The sequence below is a fragment of the Chiloscyllium plagiosum genome, unplaced genomic scaffold, assembly GCF_037043375.1.
Source record: "Chiloscyllium plagiosum isolate Xiang-an unplaced genomic scaffold, Cpla_swu_hap1 HiC_scaffold_12, whole genome shotgun sequence".
NCBI classification, from domain to species: domain Eukaryota; kingdom Metazoa; phylum Chordata; class Chondrichthyes; order Orectolobiformes; family Hemiscylliidae; genus Chiloscyllium; species Chiloscyllium plagiosum.
Genome location: NW_028270150.1, coordinates 2,640,405 through 2,661,173, shown reverse-complemented (window position 1 = coordinate 2,661,173; position 20,769 = coordinate 2,640,405). Strand labels below are relative to the sequence as shown.

The following is a 20,769-nucleotide window of genomic DNA, read 5'->3' as shown; positions in this document are numbered from 1 at the left end:
GAGTTATTTGCTGCAGTATTCCTAACCTCTAACCTTCTCTTAAAGTCACGTTCTTCATGTGGCAAGTCCAGGTGAGTTTCTGGTCAATGGTAACTCCAAAGATGCTGCTAGTGGACAGTATTGCCATTGAATGTTATGGGGCAGTAGTTTGATAATATCCAACGAGAGATAATCTTTGTCTGGTATTTGAGTGGCATGAATGTAACACTTGCCACATGTCAGCCTAAGCCTGGATGTATTTGAATGTGGAAAAAATAGGAAAACAGAAATAACTGCCTGTGCCATCATTCAACTGAATGACAACGGATCCAATATTCCTCACATTCCCTGTACCCTTTATTCTCCTACTGATCAGCCATTAATATACACTAGAACTCTTCCCCAACAGCTCTCTGTGGCAAGGAGTTCCAAACACACACAATCCTCAAAAGAAATTCTTCCTCTCGGTCTTAAATTACACCTGTTTATTTTGAGACCATGCTCTCTGGTCCTAGATTCTCAGAGAGGAACATCCTCTCAGCATTGACCCTGTCAAGCCCCTTCAGAATCCCACATGATCCAATGAGATCACCTCTCATTCTTCAAAACTCCAGAGAGTAGAGTCTCAACCTGTTTAGCCTTTGCTCAAAAGACAAACTCTCCACATAAGGGATCATCCGAGTGAACTTTCTCTGAACTGTCTCCAAAGCTTTATCTTTCCTGAAAGGGGGCTAAAACTGTGTACAGTGCTCTAGATGTAATCTCTCCAGCTCCTTGTACATTTGCAATAAGACTTCCTTACTCTTCAAATAAGAATCATTCCACTTCTCTTCCTGCTACCATCTGTGTGCTATGTCTGCATTTTGTGTACAAGTATCCTCAAGTCCCTACATGTCGCAGCTTTCTGTGGATTTTCTGTGGAGTTGTTGTCTCTGGTTTGTTACCCGTGCCACGTGATAGAGAGTCGAGGAATAGGGAGAGAGAACAGTTAAATGCGTGGCTACAGGGATGGTGCAGGAGGGAGGGATTCCGGTATTTGGATAACTGGGGTTCTTTCTGGGGAAGGTGGGACCTCTATAAGCAGGATGGTCTGCACCTGAACCAGAGGGGCACCAGTATCCTTGGCGGGAGGTTTGCTAGTGCTCTTGGGGGGGGGGTTTAAACTAACTCTGCAGGGGCATGGGAACCCAGACTGTAGCTTTAGGGTGCAGGACCTGGAATGTAGGGAGGTTAGGAACATGGCATCATTTTCAAAGGAGGGTGCCTCTAAACAGGAAAGTGGCTTGAAGTGTGTATACTTCAATGCAAGAAGTATACGAAATAAGGTAGGTGAACTTGCAGCGTGGGTTGGTACCTGGGACTTCGATGTTGTGGCTATTACGGAGACATGGGTAGAACAGGGACAGGGAAGGAGGTTGATGAGGGGAAAGCGGTAGATGTGGTATATATGGATTTTAGTAAGGCGTTCGATAAGGTTCCCCATGGTAGGCTACTGCAGAAAATACGGAGATATGGCATTGAGGGTGAGTTGGAGGTTTGGATTAGGAATTGGCTGGATGGAAGAAGACAGAGGGTAGTAGTTGATGGCAAAGTTTCTTCATGGAGTGCCGTCACTAGCGGTGTTCCGCAAGGATCTGTTTTGGGACCATTGCTGTTTGTCATTTTTATAAATGACCTGGAAGAGGGGTTAGAAGGTTGGGTGAGCAAGTTTGCGGATGACACGAAAGTCGGAGGAGTTGTTGACAGTGAGGAAGCATGTGGCAGGTTACAGCAGGATATAGAGAAGCTGCAGAGCTGGGCAGAAAGGTGGCAGATGGAATTCAATGTAGCTAAGTGCGAGGTGATTCACTTTGGGAAGAATAACAAAAAGATGGGGTACTGGGCTAATGGTCGGATACTTGGTAGTGTGGATGAGCAGAGGGATCTTGGTGTCCATGTACACAGATCTCTGAAAGTTGCCACCCAGGTAAATAGTGCGGTGAGGAAGGCATATGGCGTACTGGCTTTTATTGGTAGAGGAATTGAGTTCCGGAGTCCTGAGGTCATGATGCAGTTGTATAAGACTCTGGTACGGCCGCATCTGGAATATTGTGTGCAGTTTTGGTCGCCATACTATAGGAAGGATGTGGAGGCATTGGAATGGGTGCAGAGGAGGTTTACCAGGATGTTGCCTGGTATGAAAGGAAAATCGTATGAGGAAAGACTGAGGCACTTGGGGCTGTTTTCACTAGAGAAAAGAAGGTTTAGGGGTGACTTGATTGAGGTGTACAAGATGATTAGGGGGTTAGATAGGGTCGACAGTATGAACCTTTTCCCGCGTATTGAGTCGGGTATTACAAGGGGGCATAGCTTTAAATTAAGGGGGGGTAGATATAGGACTGATGTTAGGGGTAGGTTCTTCACTCAGCGAGTCGTTAGTTCATGGAATGCCCTGCCAGTAACAGTGGTGGACTCTCCCTCTTTATGGGCATTTAAGAGGGCATTGGATAGGTACATGGAGGATAGTGGGTTAGTGTAGTTTAGGTGGGCTTGGATCGGCGCAACATCGAGGGCCCAAGGGCCTGTACTGCGCTGTATTCTTCTATGTTCTATGTTCTAGGATTGGCTGTTGCAAGTTCCAGGGTTTAAATGTTTTAGTAGGGTCAGAGGTGGGGGCAAAAGAGGGGGAGGTGTGGCATTGCTTGTCAAAGATGGTATTACAGCTGTGGAAAGGACGATGGATGAAGACTCGCCATCAGAGGTAGTTTGGGCTGAGGTTAGGAATAGGAAAGGTGAGGTCACCCTGTTAGGAGTTTTTTACAGGCCCCCTAATAGTCCTAGAAACGTAGAAGAAAGGATTGTGAGGATGATTCAAGAGAAGAGTGAAAGTAATAGGGTGGTTGTTATGGGGGACTTTAACTTTCCTGATATTGATTGGGAAAGCTATAGCTCAAGTTCGTTAGATGGGTCAGTGTTTGTCCAATGTGTGCAGGAGGGTTTCCTGACACAATATGTAGATAGGCCAACAAGAGGGGAGGCCATACTGGATTTGGTTCTGGGTAATGAACCAGGCCAGGTGTTAGAATTAGAGGTAGGTGAGCACTTTGGGGACAGTGACCACAATTCGGTGACTTTTACTCTAATGATGGAGAGGGATAAGAGTGCACTACAGGGCAAGAGTTATAGCTGGTGGCAGGGAAATTATGATGCGGTGAGGCATGACTTAGGATGTGTGGCCTGGAAAAGTAAGCTTCAAGGCAAGGGTGTAATTGATATGTGGAGCTTGTTCAAGGAGCAACTATTGAGTGTCCTTGATAAGTATGTACCCGTCAGGCAGGGAGGAAAGGGTCGTGTGAGGGAGCCGTGGTTTAATAAGGAATTGGAATTCCTTGTTAAATGGAAGAGGGCGGCCTATGTAAAGATGAGGCGTGAAGGTTCAATTGGGGCGATTGAGAGTTATAAGGTAGCCAGGAAGGACCTGAAGAGAGAGCTAAGAGCAGCAAGGAGGGGACATGAAAGGTCCTTAGTTGGTAGGATTAGGGAAAACCCTAAGGCTTTCTATAGGTATGTCAGGAATAAAAGAATGACTAGGGTAGGAATAGGTCCAGTCAAGGATAGTAGTGGGAAGTTGCGTGTGGAGGCGGAAGAGATTGGGGAGACACTGAATGAATACTTTTCGTCAGTATTCAATCAGGAACAGGACATTGTTGTCGATGTGAGTACCAAGTCACAATTAAGTAGAATGGATGGCTTTGAGGTATGTAGAGAAGAGGTGTTGGAAATCCTGGAAAGGGTGAAAATAGATAAGTCCCCTGGGCCTGATGGCATTTATCCTAGGATTCTCTGGGAAGCAAGGGAGGAGATTGCAGAGCCATTGGCCTTGATTTTTATGTCCTCGTTGTCTACAGGAGTAGTGCCAGAAGATTGGAGGCTAGCAAATGTGGTTCCCTTGTTTAAGAAGGGGAGTAGGGATAACCCTAGTAACTATAGGCCGGTGAGTCTCACTTCTGTTGTGGGTAAAATCTTAGAGAGAATTGTAAGGGATAGGATTTATGAACATCTGGATCGGAATAATGTGATCAAGGATAGTCAGCATGGTTTTGTGAAGGGCAGGTCGTGCCTCACAAACCTTATTGAATTCTTTGAGAAGGTGACTAAGGAGGTGGACGAGGGGAAAGCAGTAGATGTGGTGTATATGGATTTTAGTAAGGCGTTTGATAAGGTTCCCCATGGTAGACTACTGCAAAAAATACGGAGGTATGGCATTGAGGGTGAGTTGGAGGTTTGGATTAGGAGTTGGCTGGCTGGAAGAAGACAGAGGGTAGTAGTTGATGGCAAAGGTTCATCTTGGAGTGCCGTCACTAGCGGTGTTCCGCAAGGATCTGTTTTGGGACCATTGCTGTTTGTCATTTTTATAAATGACCTGGAGGAGGGGTTAGAAGGTTGGGTGAGCAAGTTTGCGGATGATACGAAAGTCGGAGGAGTGGTAGACAGTGAGGAAGGATGTGGCAGGTTACAGCGGGATATTGATAAGCTGCAGAACTGGGCAGAAAGGTGGCAAATGGAGTTCAAGGTAGCTAAGTGTGAGGTGATTCATTTTGGTAAGAGTAATAAAAAGATGGGGTACTGGGCTAACGGTCGGATACTTGGTAGTGTGGATGAGCAGAAAGATCTTGGTGTCCATGTACACAAATCTTTGAAAGTTGCCACCCAGGTAAATAGTGCGGTGAAGAAGGCATATGGCGTACTGGCTTTTATTGGTAGAGGAATTGAGTTCCGGAGTACTGAGGTAATGTTGCAGTTGTATAAGACTCTGGTGCGGCCGCATCTGGAGTATTGTGTGCAGTTTTGGTCCCCATACTATAGGAAGGATGTGGAGGCACTGGAACGGGTGCAGAGGAGGTTTACCAGGATGTTGCCTGGTATGGTAGGAAGATCGTATGAGGAAAGGCTGAGGCACTTGGGGCTGTTTTCATTGGAGAAAAGAAGGTTTAGGGGTGACTTGATAGAGGTGTACAAGATGATTAGGGGTTTAGATAGGGTCGACAGTGAGAATCTTTTTCCACGTATGGAGTCAGCTATTACAAAGGGGCATTGCTTTAAATTAAGGGGGGGTAGGTATAGGACAGATGTTAGGGGTAGATTCTTTACTCAGCGAGTCGTGAGTTCATGGAATGCCCTGCCAGTAGCAGTGGTGGACTCTCCTTCATTATGGGCATTTAAATGTGCATTGGATAGGCATATGGAGGATAGTGGGTTAGTATAGGTTAGGTGGGCTTGGATCGGCGCAACATCGAGGGCCAAAGGGCCTGTACTGCGCTGTATTCTTCTATGTTCTATGTTCTCCAATTTTGCTCTCCCTTCCAAAACTTCCCATTTTCCCACATTATGTCCCACTTGCCACCTTTTGTCCACTTCTTTCACTTCCCAATGTCTCTCTGTAAACTGTTTGTACGCCTCTCACAATTTGCTGGTGTCTGTTTTTGTGTTGTCTGTAAATGTACATTCACTTCTTTTCTCCATGTCATGATCTGCTTCAGTATCTGAGGAGTTCCCAGTGGTGCTGAACACTATGCAGTCATCAGCAAACATGCCCACTTCTGACTTTATGACGAATTAAAGTCATATGAGAAAAGAAGGTTTAGGGGTGACTTGATAGAGGTGTATAAGATGATTAGGGGTTTAGATAGGGTTGACCGTGAGAACCTTTTTCCACGTATGGAGTCAGCTATTACAAGGGGGCATAGCTTTAAATTAAGGGGGGGGTAGGTATAGGACAGATGTTAGGGGTAGGTTCTTTACTCAGCGAGTCGTGAGTTCATGGAATGCCCTGCCAGTAGCAGTGGTGGACTCTTCCTCATTATGGGCATTTAAGCGGGCATTGGATAGGCATATGGAGGATAGTGGGCTAGTGTAGGTTAGGTGGGCTTGGATCGGCGCAACATCGAGGGCCGAAGGGCCTGTACTGCGCTGTATTCTTCTATGTTCTATGTTCTAAAGGTTATTGATGAAGGAACTCGATGGTTGGCCCAAGGACACTCCCTTGAAGAACTGGAGGTAAGATGACTTACCTTCAACAACCACAACTATCTTTCTTCGGCCCAGATATGATCCCATCTAAAGAGTTTGCCCTCATTCCTATCAAGTCCAAATACTATTGACCCCAACCTTCATAAGAATTCCTCCTGATCTCTGCTTTAAACCATGCTCACCAGTTCTAAAATCCCGCAAGAGAAAAAAACATCCTCCCTTTACACAAAGGAAACACAGAATAAAGAGTATGCCATTCAGCCCTTTAAACCTGCTCCACTATTCAACATCAGTTGTGATCACAGTTGTTTCAGTAGAGGGAGCCAGTTAGCCCCTAGTTGCTGCACTGACTCTATTATCTACTCTGACTCATATAGTGCCTTCTCCCCAAATTCCTGCACATTATTGCTATCCATTAAAAAAACACCCATGACCTTGAGCAGGGCAATTAAACCTGCCTCCACCATGTTTCCAGGCAGTGCCTTATGCAGGGTCCACTCTAAGTTCCCCTGAGTAATCAGCAGATGATGGAGGGGCAAAATCCCCATCAAAATCAATATGCAAAGCTCAAAAAAATGGAAGATTGCTACTTATGATTGAAATCAGCCTCATTGTTTACTGTATATGGGCTTCGATCACAATTTATTTTTTGATCTTTTTGGAAGGTAAGAACAGCAGCATAATAACTGATGTGAATACTCACCCCATTTCATACTGCCTGCAACAAGCCTCTCTGAAGTCAGTTACCGGTGATAGCTCTGCATGAATTGGTTGTCCATTGAACCAGCGATTGTTCAGGTCATTCACAGCCTTTTCTGCATCTTCTTCATGGCGAAACTGAAACAGAAAATAAGTAGAGTCAGAGGATCTAAATAATAATGACTGAATTAAGATAGAGGCAGGCACTGAAGATCCCAAAAGCAACACTCAAAATACTTTACTAAAAACGTCAAGCACAGCGGAGCAGGTTCACAGTGAAAGCTTCAGCTCTGTAGCACACAAGGCAGTCAGCGAGGAGGGAAGGGCCACTGTTGGAAATTCTCACCTTTACATAGACATTTCCAACCAGGTGATCACCCAGATTGTCACAGACATTCATCTCTTCAATTTCACCATACTTTTCCTCCATTTCTGTAAAAACCTCCTGCAGACAAAGGACAACACAGCAGTTATCCACACAGAATTAGGGCAGGTAGAAAATACAAAACTCCTCAAAAACTGTGCATGTGGGAAACAAATTGCCGGAAGAAAGTAACCAAAATGCATGCAAAAGGGAAATCATGTGTTTGAGTGGAGTGCCACAATGAGAGGAAAGGACTGCAATGGAACAGCAGGATCTCAAAACTTGCTTATTTGTTTAGTCAGGGTACATTCTGGAGCTCCAGATAGCATGGGATGAATGGAAAAGCTAAGCTATGGTCAAATTACTAATACAATATTCTGATGCAAGATTTTAATTATTCAATCATCGAGATAAAGATAGTAAATAGAAGACAGAATGGTATTACAAAAAATATGTATAGCACTCTCATTTCAAGCAAATTAGTTAAATCTGGCTTAAACAATGAAACCAATCAGGTAGTAGGTTAAACTCAATAATCAAGGTTACAATTCAACCAGAAACATGAACAGGAGTATTGGAACATTAAAACTGGAAGCGTAGCAATCCTTACCAATACGCAGCAGCACCCGAACAATAATCAGATTTCGGTTGACAAGTAACACTTACGCCACACAAATGCCAGGCAATGATCATCTTGAATAAGACAAAATCTAACCAACACCCTATGACATTCAACACTATCACCAAATCCCCCATTATCAATATCCTAGGGGGTTACTGTTGACCGGAAAATGAACTGAACTCCCCATATAGCTACCAAATGGAGATCACAGGCTAGGAATCCTACAGCAAGGACTTCACCTCTGACTCCACAAAGCCTGTCCACCATTTACAAGGCACAAGTCAGGAGTGTCACAGAAAGCTCCCCACTTGCCTGGACGGGTGCAGCTCCAACAACACTGAAGTAGCCTGACACCATCCAGGACAAAGCGACCAGCTTGATTAGAACAAAGACAGCACAAGAACAGGCCATCCAGGCCTGCACCAACACATTTTGCCCTTCCATACTAAAATTGTCTTCACTTACAATATCTGTAAACTTCTTCAGTGGCCTCTGGATAATGTTACCTAGTAGGGTGACAAAACGTCTGAAAATGAACCTTCCAGCTCAGCGAGCAAACCTACATCCACAATATTTAGTATTCCCACAGCATATTTGTCCAGATTAAACTCCATCTGCCATTGTTTTGCCCATGCCGCTAAATGATCCATATCCTGACAATCTTCCTCATTATCTGTAACTCCACCATTGTATTATCTCCAAACTTACTAATTAGACCAGCTATGCTCTCCTCCAAATCATTTATATAGATCACGAACAGCAGAGGTCCCAACACTGATCCCTGTGGAACACCACTGGTCATGACCCTCCATCCGACAAGCATCCATCCATTGCTGCCCCTCGGTCTCCTAAGACTAATCCAGTTCTGTATCCATCTTGTCAGCTCATCCCTGAAACCACCTGACTTCACCTTTTGTACCAGTCTGCCATGAGGGACCTTGTCAAAGGCTTTACTGAAGTCCATGTAGACAACCACTTTTCCCTCAATCATTTCAGTCACCTCCTCAAAAAACGTATCAAGTCAGTGAGACACAATCTCCCACCCCACAAAATCATGCTGTCTATTGCTAAGACGACCATTTGCTTCTAAATGCTTATAGACCTTGCCCAGAGAATCTTTTCCAATTAAAACATGCAACTGAATTATGGCAGAGTTAAAAAGGTGACTGAGGTGGAAGATATTAGAAGGATTGCTTGACAACATAGGGTCATTTTGAAAAGCAAGTGCACAATGTAAAGAATATGCACTACATTTACAAAAAAAAATACAAATCTCGTGGTTTTAGATTTGCTTGGATGAATTAAATAGGATATACAGAACAGAGACAGACCATTTGTCTTAAACATCTACCAGATGATAGCATATTCCACATGTTGTTTGAAATTCCAATTGAATTTTTTTGTGATGGCTTCTATTTATTTCTTTCCCCACAAGAGGGAGCACTGTCCCTGTACTATATTAACTTTACAACTGAATAATGTTAAACATCTATTAGGTAACCCCTCAGCCTTCTTTACCCAATAAACACCCAGTTTGTCAACCTTTTCAGATATAAAACTGACAGATTTACAAGGATGACGCCAGAAATTTTCTCTATATTTTTTCTAGCATAGGATTTCCCAAACTGTGATTGAAAACTTCAAAGTCATGAGCTTCAAAAAGCAGGAATGGTTGTGAGCTGGAGTGCTAACAGCTGTGGTCCCTTAAAACCCTTCCAACTTTTCAAAACAGTTGACATGGAAGTACCATGGAAATGGTGGCTCTTTACACTTTAAAAACTCTGTGGCAATAACAGATCCCACTCCCATGCTCACAGGACTCTCACCTCCTCTCAGCCTTGTTCTCAGGTCTCAGTACAGAACTGAGTTCCTCACTAATGCTCTTTTAGGGAAAGAAATTTGCCATCATTACATGGTCTGACCAAAGTCAATTCTAGACCCCAGCAACATAGTTAAAAGTTAACTATCCTCTGAATTGACCAAGTAAGACATTCACTTCAAAGGGATGCCCAAGTCCAGCAGAACTTTAAAGGTTGTGGAGTCAAGAATGAGATACACAGTTAACAAGTGAGATCTGAAAGAAACCACTGGTAACCTCTTTAGTCGTGAGGCCATGGAATTCACTTTCAAGGTTAGTAGTTTCAGCAGAGACAGAGTCAACATTCAAGATTAAACAGGTGCAAATACATGTTGGACATTGATAATTACATAGGAACAGAAGAGCCGAATATAATTTTAATTGCAGAGGACAAGCAGACATAAATGGTGAGGTTGAATACCTTCTTTTCATCAGTAATTCTGATGTAAAAGCAAAAAGTCTCATGTTATCTTGAATTCATACTTAGGAGCAAACAACCTCCTGCCCTGATACTGCACAACTGTATTTGTATTCTCCAAAACCCCAACCTAATATTTCTTGTTTTAAAGTCCCAATAGCTGACATCTTAAATGCAAAACATTCAGATGGACAAATGATCAGATATATTGACAATGACAAAGGCAAATAATAGCGCCATATCATTTCACAAGTATGTCACTCGTGTGCACATATAGCAAAAAAGCAAACATCACTCACCTCAAAGAATTCATCATAATGTTCCTGCATTTCAACATCACCAACAGCACCTAACATGAGACAAATTGACAAGCTTCACACAATTGCAATTTACATTAAACCCGACATCTTAAATGAAGCTGCAGTATCTGATTGACCTTATACAAATCCAACACAAAACTCTAAATACATTATTTCATTTCAAGACACAAAGAGCCTTCTCACCCTGATGCATAGTGCTTGAAGGCTTTTTCTGCACCGATGTACCCTTCCAGTTGTTGTGAGTAGTTTAGTGCAGCAGTTGCTAGTTACAGACTTTGCCTTTAGGGTGCTCATTTCTAGCGGGCTAATTGCAAACCAAGGAACACAGTTCACTTATAGAACTTGCAGTTTACACATCAATTAAAATTTTAATTCTAAATATTTAGAAACATCAATTCAATATCAAATTCCTTGAGTTACATAGCACTCAGAAACTCAAAGCCAGATTAGCTTCCATCAATTTCCCAAGGTACAGGAATCATTTAGTCTGAAATCATTATTGTAATTAAGTCCCCAATTATGTTTGTGTCATGTTGGTGAAGACTGTTCCTTACCAAGGGGAGATGTGGACAGTATTCACCTGTTCCTGTCAACATGGGGAGATTTGGACAGTACATCTGCCCATTCATATGAACAGAGAACCTAAGTAGGGAGCCACTGAACTTGCTGCACTACTCAATAAGATTATGGTTGATCTGGTTTTAACCTCAACTCTACATTCCTGTATACTCATGATAGCTTTGCCACGTGGTTGGAAGATTATCTACTTCTGCCTTAAAAATATTTAACTATTTTGCATTCACTGCCATTTGAGGGAGGGAATTCCAAACAGACTTAACCCTTTAAATTCCTTTTTCCTCATCACTCTTAACTTTTTAAACTATCACTCCTAATTCTAAGAAGTAATGTCACCAAAATCTTACCAGACCATGTGGCTGCTCTCTCATCACAAAGACATGACTGGTGAGGTTTAACCCAAGGGTCACCCACTTCAGGCAAAGGGAGAGTCCTTCATGGTAACCTCAGCCAGTGCAGGGATTGAACTCAAGCCATTTGCATCATACTGCATTGCAAACTAGCCATGCAGCCAAGCGAGCTAACTGAACCCTCCCATAAGACTCTTCCATAAGAGGGAACATCCTTCCCATACCCACCCAGTTAAGTCACAATCTTCAGAGAATCATAAGAATTTTACAGTACAGGATGTCATTTGACCCACTGGTACTGTAAGAACTAACCAGCTAGTCCTATTCTCCAGCCCTACCCCTGTAACCCCCTAAATTCATCACTTTCAAACATAAATCCAGCTTTCATATGTTTCAATTAAGTCAAGTCTGGCTCTTCTAAACTCCAGAGGGGACAGATCGAGCATGTAAAGTAATCTATTCAATTCAGGTACGTCTAGTAAACCTTTTCTGAACTGCTTTCAACACATTAACATCTTGTGTAAGCCTAGTGACCAGTACTATACACAGTTCTCCAGAAGCATAACCTCCCTATTCTTAAAATGTTATGGTTTATTGCAAGGGGAATTGTATGAGCTTTCCTGTTCACTTTTGTATCTGCAGATTAATCTTCTGTGATTCATGCACTAGGACTCCCAGATCGCTCAGTATCTCAGAGCTCTGCAGCCTCTCATTACTTAGATAATATGCTTCTTTATTCTTTGCACCAAAATTGTCAATTGTTCACCTCCCCATATTGCATTCCATTTGCAAGATATTTGCTCATTCACTTAACTTATATCCCTTTATAGAGCTCATGTCCTCTTCACAACTCCCTCTCCTACCTATGTGACATCAACAATTTTAAGTATTATACTTTGGCCCCTTTATCCATTGTAAATGGGTCTACAGAATGAATTGTAAATTGTAAAAAGGAGCTCCTGTTCATGTGGGGAGGTATAGAGAATATTCATCTGTTCCAGTCCATGTGGGGAGGTGTGGACAGTATTCACTTATTCTGGAGTTGTGGACAGCCTCTTCCCTTCGGGTTTGTAAAGGGAATTGTGAACAGTATTTTGGACATTGCTGGATCAACAAATACTGCAAACAAAGATGAAAACCTATTGTTTAATTTCAGTTACAGTCAGTTCCTGTATGATCAGAAAATATCTAGGTTCAGCTCAAAAGAAGACATTGCTGTGTCTCTGAGCAACAGCTTTAAGCTCATTAGCAAAAGCAATGACGACCACTCAGGACTTTTCTGCCTGTTACTGCAAACATTAGAATGGGACAGAAAACGACACACACAACATACCAAGCTTTCTAAATGAAATGAACTTACACCAAAGTAATATAAAAGACAATGGAAACATAGAATTGAAGCCTACTACACAAGACCAGTTTGTGTTCTCATGTGCACCTTTATGATGCAATGGGACATTACCCACCCAATTAATACAAGTCATGCCAAACTGAAATTGACTTGGTCAATTGAGGACACTGCAGCTTCTGTATTCATTTTTTTTAATAAACTGATCACATCCTGCCTGCAATGATTAGATTTCACAATCCACGTGGGTTGAACTCAAGTTGAGACCAATTTAATTATTATTTGTCTCCTAGCCCCTGCAATCTTTAGCAGAAACGTAACCTGATCTAAACCACAGTCCAACAGACCTTCCTAGAAAAACACAGTCAGAAATGGCTAATTCGTCCAGTAAAGGGAATAGACTGGCTGCCACATCTGCCTTTTCCAATTCCGATCACAATCAAAGTGACTGTGGCTGCAAAATGCAGAATCCACTTCATGTAATCAAGAATAGGATCAGGAGTAGGCCTGTCTGCTCCTTGAGTCTGTTCCACTATTCAATGAGATCATGGCTGATCTGTGGCCTAACTCCATACTTTCAAAACTTTCAGAACTTTTAAAAGTTGTTTGGGGGAATCTATTTGGAGGCAAAGGGACAGTTGGGAAGTAGGAGGCCTTTAAAAATGAAATATCGCAAATTCAGAGACACTACCTTCCTGTTAGTGTGAAGGGCAAAGCTGGCGGAAATAGGGAATGCTGGATGACAAGAGAAATTGAAGCTTTGGTCAAGAAAAATAAGCCATATGTCAGTATAGACTGATAGACAGCAAGGATTGAGTGAATTCTTAGAGGAGTATAAGGCAGTAGGAACATACTAAAGAGGGAAATCAGGTAGGTGAAAATGGGACATGAGATAGCTTTGGCAAATGGAGTAAAGGAGAATCCAAAGAGATTCTATAACTACAATAAGGGCAATAGAGTAACGAGGGAGAGAACAGGGCTCCTTAAAGATCAAGGTGGCCGCCCACGTATGGAATCATTGGAGATGGGTGAGACAACAAACAAATATTTCATTTATTTAATGTGGAGGAGGAGATGGAAGTTAAGGAACTTCAGGAATAAGTGGTGATATTTTGAAAAAAATTCATATTATAGAGGTGGTACTGGAGGTCTTAAAGTAGTTAGATTCCTGGGATATGATCAGGTGTTCCCCAGAACTTGGTGCGAAGCCAGGGAAATGATGCTGGGCCCCTTGCCGAGATATTTGTATCATCAACAGATGCCAGAAGATTGGAGGTTGGCTAACGTGGTGCCATTATTTATGAAAGGCTGTAAGGAAAAGCCAGGGAACTATCGACCAGTGAGCCGTATGTCGGTGGTGGGTAAATTGTTGGAGGGGATTCTGAGGGACAGGATTTATATGTATTTGGAAAGGTAAGGACTGATTCAGGTTAGTTAACATGGCTCTGTGCGTGGGAAATCATGTCTCACTAATTTGATTTGAGTTTAAGAAGTGACAAAGGGATTGATTAAGGCAGAGCGGTTCTCGATATGGACTTCAGCAAAATGGTCAACAAGATTCTGCATGATGGACTGGTTAGTGAGGTTAGATCATATGGAAGCCGGGGAGAAGCTAGCCAATTGGATATAACATTGACTTGAAGATAGGAGACAGAGGGTGGTGGAGGAGGGTTGCTTTACAGACTGGAGGCCTACAATCAGCAGAGTGACATAAAGATCGGTGCTGGGTCCACAGCTTTTCGTCATTGATATATGTGATTTAGATGTGAATATAGGAGGAATATTTGGTAAGTTTTCACATGATACCAAACCAGTGGTGTAGTGGACTGAGAAAATCTTTTTCACTGAGTATAATAGGACCTTGACCAGATGGGCCAGTGAATGGCAGATGGAGTTTAATTTAGATAAATGTGAGGTGTTGCATTTTAGTAAGGCAAATCAGGACAGGACTTATACACTTAATGGTAGGCTCTGGGGAGTGCTGCCGAACAGAGAGATTGAGGGGTATAGATTCACAACTCCTTGAAAGCGCAGTCATAGGTGGACAGGGTGGTGAAGAAAGCATTTGGCACTCTCGCCTTTAAATTGGTCAGAAGATTGAGTATAGGAGTTGGGATGTCATGTCGTGGATGTACAGGACATTGGTGAGGCCACTTTTAGAAGTTCTGGTCACCCTTCTGTGGGAAGGATGTGGTTAAACTTGAGTGCGTGCAGAAAATATTGACAAGGATGTTTTTGGGACTGGAAAATTTGAGATATAGGGAAAGGCTGAATGGGCTGGGGATTCTTTCCTCTGGAGTGTCAGAGGCTGGAAGGTGACTGTGTCAAGGTTTATAAAGTCATGCGGAGCATGGATAGGGTGAATAGCCAAGGCCTTTATTTCTAGGGTGGGGGAAAAAAAGAGTCCAAATGTGGAGGGCACAGGTGAGAGAGCAAAGATTTAAAAAGGACGTGGGGGAGTAACATTTTCATGCAGAATGTGGGGCATGTATGGAACAAGCTGGCAGAGAAAATTGTGGTGGGGAGTACAATTACAACATATACTCGGCATCTGGATGGCCATCAAAAACGGAGAGAGTTTAGAGGGACATGGGCCAAAAGTTGGAAAATAGGATGAGGCCAGATTGAGATGTCTGGTCAGCATGGACAAGTTGGACCAAAATGTCAGTTTCCTTCCAATATGACTATGTACCTGTCTTTGATGCATATCCCTTAAATTTTGTAGAATAAACATGCATCTATCTCAAATTTAAAAGTAACAACCTATCTAGCATCAACTGCTATTTGTGGGAGAGAGTTACAAATCTCTCTCACCCTGTGTGTGTGGAAGTGCCTCTGAACACCTCTTCTGAACAATCTGGCCCTAATTCTCAGACTATACCCCGCAGTTTTAGAATCCCCAAGCAGTGGAAATTGTTTATCTACCTTATCTTTTCCCTGTTAATGGCTGAATTCACTGATCAGATCACCCTTTATCCTTCTAAATTCTAGAGAAAATAGCCTGTCCTCATGACTTAACCACTGAAGTCTAGATATCTTTCTTGTAAAACTACATTGTATTCCCTCCAAGATCAATATATCCTTCCTAAGCTGCGCCCAGCCAACAAAGTCGAAAGACTGTGGTGTCAGGGGAAAAAATGTGCAACTTCAAAACCAAAAGAAGCAATGATTTTGGGAGAGCACTAAAGATCCCCCAACAGTTCAATGGGCTTGAAATGAAGGCTCAAAACTGAGGGAGAGCTGATTCTAACAAGATCAGGTCTGATTTGGCTGGAGTAGACTAGGAGGAGATACTTTGAGGCAAATCTGTGTCAGGACAGTGGAATAATTGGTGCAACACGTTCAGGGTGGTAATAGGGAGAGTATGGGGCTAACATGTTTCAATGAAGATAAAAGGTGGGACCACAAATCCTGTGATCTCTGGATATCAAGGCACAGACAGGATTGGAAAAAGAGGAAAGGGAGGCTTATAGCAGATACTGGGGGCTCTAAACAACAAAGGCTGTACAGGAGTAGAGAGAGTGCAAGAGGAAAACTTTAAAAAGAAAATTAGGAGAGCAAAAAGGGACATGAAAAAATAATAGAGAAAATGAAAGGAAAACCTTAAGTTATTTCCATCTATGTCAAGGATAAAAGGATAACTAAGGAAAGAGTAGAGGCATTAACGACCACACTGATAATTTGTGCATGAGTCAGAGGACATAGGTAGTGTTGTAAATGAATACTTTGTGCCAGTATTCACAGCGAGAGGCACAATAGGGATCAGGCAATTGTGATATACTTTAAGTAACACAGAAAGGAGGTGTAGAGTAGCCTGGCAAACCTAAAAGTAGATAAATATCCTGGGCCTGACAAAATGCACCCCAGGCTTTTGAGAGACACGAGAGGAAATACTAAGGGCACTGAAAATAATTTTCAATTCCTCTTTTGCCATAAGTGAGTTGCTAGAGGATTGGAGGAAAGTGAATTGGATGGTTATTCAAGAAATAAAAAGCAAGAGATAAAGCAGGAAACTATAGACTAGTCAGTCTAACCTGGATGGTGGGTAAAGTTCTGGAAGCAAATTTGGTGGGTAGAATTTATCTGCACTTGGAGAGGCCGGGATTAATCAATAACTGTCAGCATGGTTTTATTAGGGGGACTTCAGGTTTGAACAGCTTGATTAACCAGGTGTGTAGTCAATCCATTTGATGTAGTCCACTTGGATTTCAGCAAGGCTTTTGATAACAGGAGATTGATACCAAAGGTAACAACCCTTGGAAGGAAATGTGGCAAACCGGATGCAGAATAGCTGAGCATCCAAAAGCACAGGGTGGATAGCTGGGAGTTATTTTGTGAATGGAAGCCTGTGTCTAGTAGGATTTTGCATTGGGGCCCATGCTGTTTGTGGTTTATATAAAATATTTAGTCTTGAACATAGGGGTTTGTTCAGCAAATTTGTGGATGATACAAGAACTGGTGGGATGGTAAATAGAGAGGAGGAAAGCCTTTGGTTATAGGAGTATATAGATGGGCTGGTCATTGGCAAATGGAATGCAATCGGATAAGTGTGAGGTGATGCACTTGGGCAGGACAAACAAGTGAAGAGAATACATGAAGAATGGTTGGACCCTGGGAAGCTCAGAGTGACTTTGGTGTGCATGCCCATCGGTCCACTAAGGGAGCAGGTAAGGATAAGGCTACATTTGGGATACTTGCCTTTATTAGCTGAGGCATAGCTTAAGAGCAGGGAAGTTATGCTGGAACAGTGTAAAGGTTGGTTGGGTCACAGTTAGCGTTTACAGTGCAGTTCAAAAATCCGCATTACAGGAGGGAAGTGATTGCACTGGAAAGGGTGTGGAGATTTACCAGGATGCTGCCATGGTGGAGGGAATCAATGACCATGGGGGCATAAATTTAAGCTAAGGGTCAGGAAGTATAGAGGGACTTGAAGGAAATAAAATTTTCACTCACTAGGGTGATGAGAACCTGTATGGGTAGTAAAGGCAGAAACCCTCATAACATTTGAGAAGCACTTAACCTTGTAATGCCAAGACATACAAGACTATGGGACAAGTACTGAAAGATGGGATTAGAACAGTTAGGTGATTATTTTTGACTGGCACAGACTTGATGACCAAAGGGCCTTTTTCTGCACGTAGACCTCTATGACCCTAGGGTGAGCAGTTCTGTGCTGACAAACAGGATGATTTTTTTGCTTTTCATTTTCCCTTTTGCCAAACTGATTTTAGTTTAGGTTCAGCCCTCAATTAAGTCGCAGTCTTAGAGTCAGAACAGTTTGAAAGCAAGAACATTCAAAAACAAGGTAGCTTTTGAAAGGTGAAGGGTGGCAAGACAGTGGCAGCCCTAAACTGAGCTTTTCTTCAGTTACAACTCTACCTATACTTCCCCAAATGAAGGATCTGAGAAGAAGCTGCACCCCCGATCAAAACTAACTGATTACACAATACCCAGAAAGTGCCCTCACTGGGGGTTTGAGTAACAGACTTTGTGGTAAACAGACCTGAGAAGCCATCTCCCAGAGAGCATGCAGATTTGCCCTTACCTTGAACCCCGAAAACTGTGCTTTATGACCCAACTGCCAAGAACACCTCATAATAGAGTTATACAACACGAAAGCAGACCCTTTGGCCCAACCAGTCCATGCTGACCATAATCCCAAACTAAACGAGTCCCACCTGCCAGCACTTGGCCCATATCCCTCCAAACATTTCTTCAAGTACTTATCTAAATATCTTTTAAACGGTGTAATTGCACCTGTAGTCACCACTTCTTCTGGAAGTTCATTTCTCATATAAACCACTGCGATTAAAAAAAATTGCCCATCATTTTAAAATCTTTCTCTTCTCACCTTAAAATCCCCCACCCTAGGGAAAAGACATCTGCCATTCATCTTATCCACAATGCTCATGATTTTATAAATCTCTGTAAGGTCACCCCCCAACTTCCTGTGCTCCAGTGAAAAAAGTCACAGGCTATCCAGCATCTCCTTATAACTCAAATCTTCCATTCCCAACAATATCCTGGTAAATCTCTTCTTAATAATACGCTTCCTGTAACAGGGCAACCATAACTGACACTATTCCAGAAGAGACTTCAAGAACATCTTGGATTACTTCAACATAATGTCCCAACTCCTATACTCAAAGGCCTGAGAAATGAAGGCAAGCATGCTTAATGCTTTCTTAACCACCCTATCTATACCAGACACAAATTTCAAAGAACCCCTCGTGGTCTCTATTCTACAACACTATCCAAAACCCTACTTTCAATTGTACAAGTCCTACTCTTGTTTGTTGTACCAAAATGCAATACCACATTTATCCAAATTAAACTCCATCTGCCACTCTTCAGTCCATTGACCCAATTCAGCAAGGTTTCTTTGTAAACTTAGATAGTTTTCTCCACTGTTGACTGTACCACCAAACTTGATGCCATTCGCAAACTTACTAACCATGTTTTCTATACCCACATCTAAATCATTTATATACATAACAAAAGTGGATCAGCACTTTTCAAAGATCACTGATCTTTGGTCACTGGCCTCCAATCCTAAACAAAACCTCCACCATCACATTCTCTCTTGCCATTAAGTTAATCTTGTATGAATTTAGATCTATTTGGAAGCACTAGCTTTCGGAATGCCAAGAGGTAATTGTGGAGAATAAGATCATGATCAGAATTTATAGTCAAAGGAGTCCAGTGTCATGGAAATGTGATACATTAAACAATTTTAGAATGGGATAGGCTGGTTTCGATTCTTTGCCTTGAGTCCACTTTCCCAGCCTCCCACTCGGGGAACACTCAGTGGTCCGAGACATTCGGCCTCGGACCTTTGGGTGACTATCCAAGACAGATTTCAGGACAAGCGACAATGCAGAGTGGCTGAGCAGAAGCTGATAGCAAAGTTCGGTACCCACAGTAATGGCCTCAACTGGGACCTTGGGTTCATGTCACACTACAGGTGACCCCACTACCTGGTACATTCTCTCACACACACACCCCTACATACTCTCTCAGCCACGCAGACCCTCTCGTACACATGCTCTCTCTCATATGCATACACATACAGTCCCCCACACTCTCAACTCATACTTAACCAAGCTTACACACAATCATGTGCACTCATGCCCACCTACTCTGCCGCACCTACAGATGCATACATAAATGTTTATGGGATGAATTTGTTTTTGGAGAATTATATTTTAATTTTGCTCAAAAACTGCATGAATCCACGTAAAACTAAAACTGTGCAGAGGGCTTGCCAGTCTGACATAGCATTGGGATACAGACAGACTTCACACCTATTGTTAGAAAAGCTGAGCTAATTTGAGAATGTAATTTAAAAGAAGTTCTGGGATTTACAGGTCAAAGAACAGAAACCAGGGTATCCCATTATGAAAGATTTAATCTAAAATTGTTTAATGTATCAGATCTCCATGACACTGGACTCCTTTGGCTATAAATGCTGTGATCATGATCCTATTCTTCACAATCACCTGATGGAGGAGCAGTGCTCCAGAAGCTAGTGCTTCCGAATAGACCTATTGGACCATAACCTGGTATTGTGGGATTTTGTAAGTTTGTCCACCCCCGTCCAACACCAGCACCTCCAAGTCATTGTATCCAATTAAAAAGCTCACCCATGTGATATAACTTTAAGGCTCAAGATACTGAGTAGAGTCTCTTTCTGATGGTTCAGATCATCTTTTCAGACTGCAACCAGATACACAAGCGTCAATCATACCATTCAAATTTACTGGAAGAAATCTGTATAAGAACCAAGCCTAATTTTAAGTGAACCAGTGCACATTAACCACTGTTGAAGCTGTAATGTAAACCACTCTTGAATTGCAGTCCAGTTCAAACACATAATTAGCTGTGCTTTAAACATATATAAAAAGGTTATCTGACTTGGACTCCACCTAAATTTGTCACAGCTGCCACAAAATTCTACCCTTGAGGGAACAGTGAATGAACTAAATCTAGAATAAAAACCAATCTCCGCAACGGTGACACAGAAACTACCAGACAGTTGTAAAAGCCAATGCAGTTCACTCTTGTCCTTCAGGCAATGAAATCACTTTTCCTTACAGTCTGGCCTAAATAACTACAAACTTATTTCAAGCAGCTCTCATCACCATCTCCAGGGCAACTGGGGATTGGCAACAGATGTTGGCCTAGCCAGCACCATCCTTACCCTATGAACTTATTATCCTAGGTATA

At 42.4% G+C, this 20,769-nt stretch overlaps 1 protein-coding gene across 4 annotated transcripts in view; it reads right to left on the bottom strand.

Annotated features, from left to right (window-relative positions):
- The window catches only part of u2af1 (U2 small nuclear RNA auxiliary factor 1), a 48,487-nt gene that overhangs the window by 9,483 nt on the left and 18,235 nt on the right, over positions 1–20,769 (bottom strand). For all 4 annotated transcript variants that reach the window (XM_043701455.2, XM_043701457.2, XM_043701454.2 and 1 more), the window contains exons 4-6: positions 10,249–10,298; positions 7,034–7,132; positions 6,692–6,825 (exon numbers count right to left, since the gene is read on the bottom strand). In XM_043701455.2, coding sequence (XP_043557390.1) covers positions 6,692–6,825; positions 7,034–7,132; positions 10,249–10,298 — 283 coding nt within the window. The remainder of the gene's footprint in view (positions 1–6,691; positions 6,826–7,033; positions 7,133–10,248; positions 10,299–20,769) is intronic.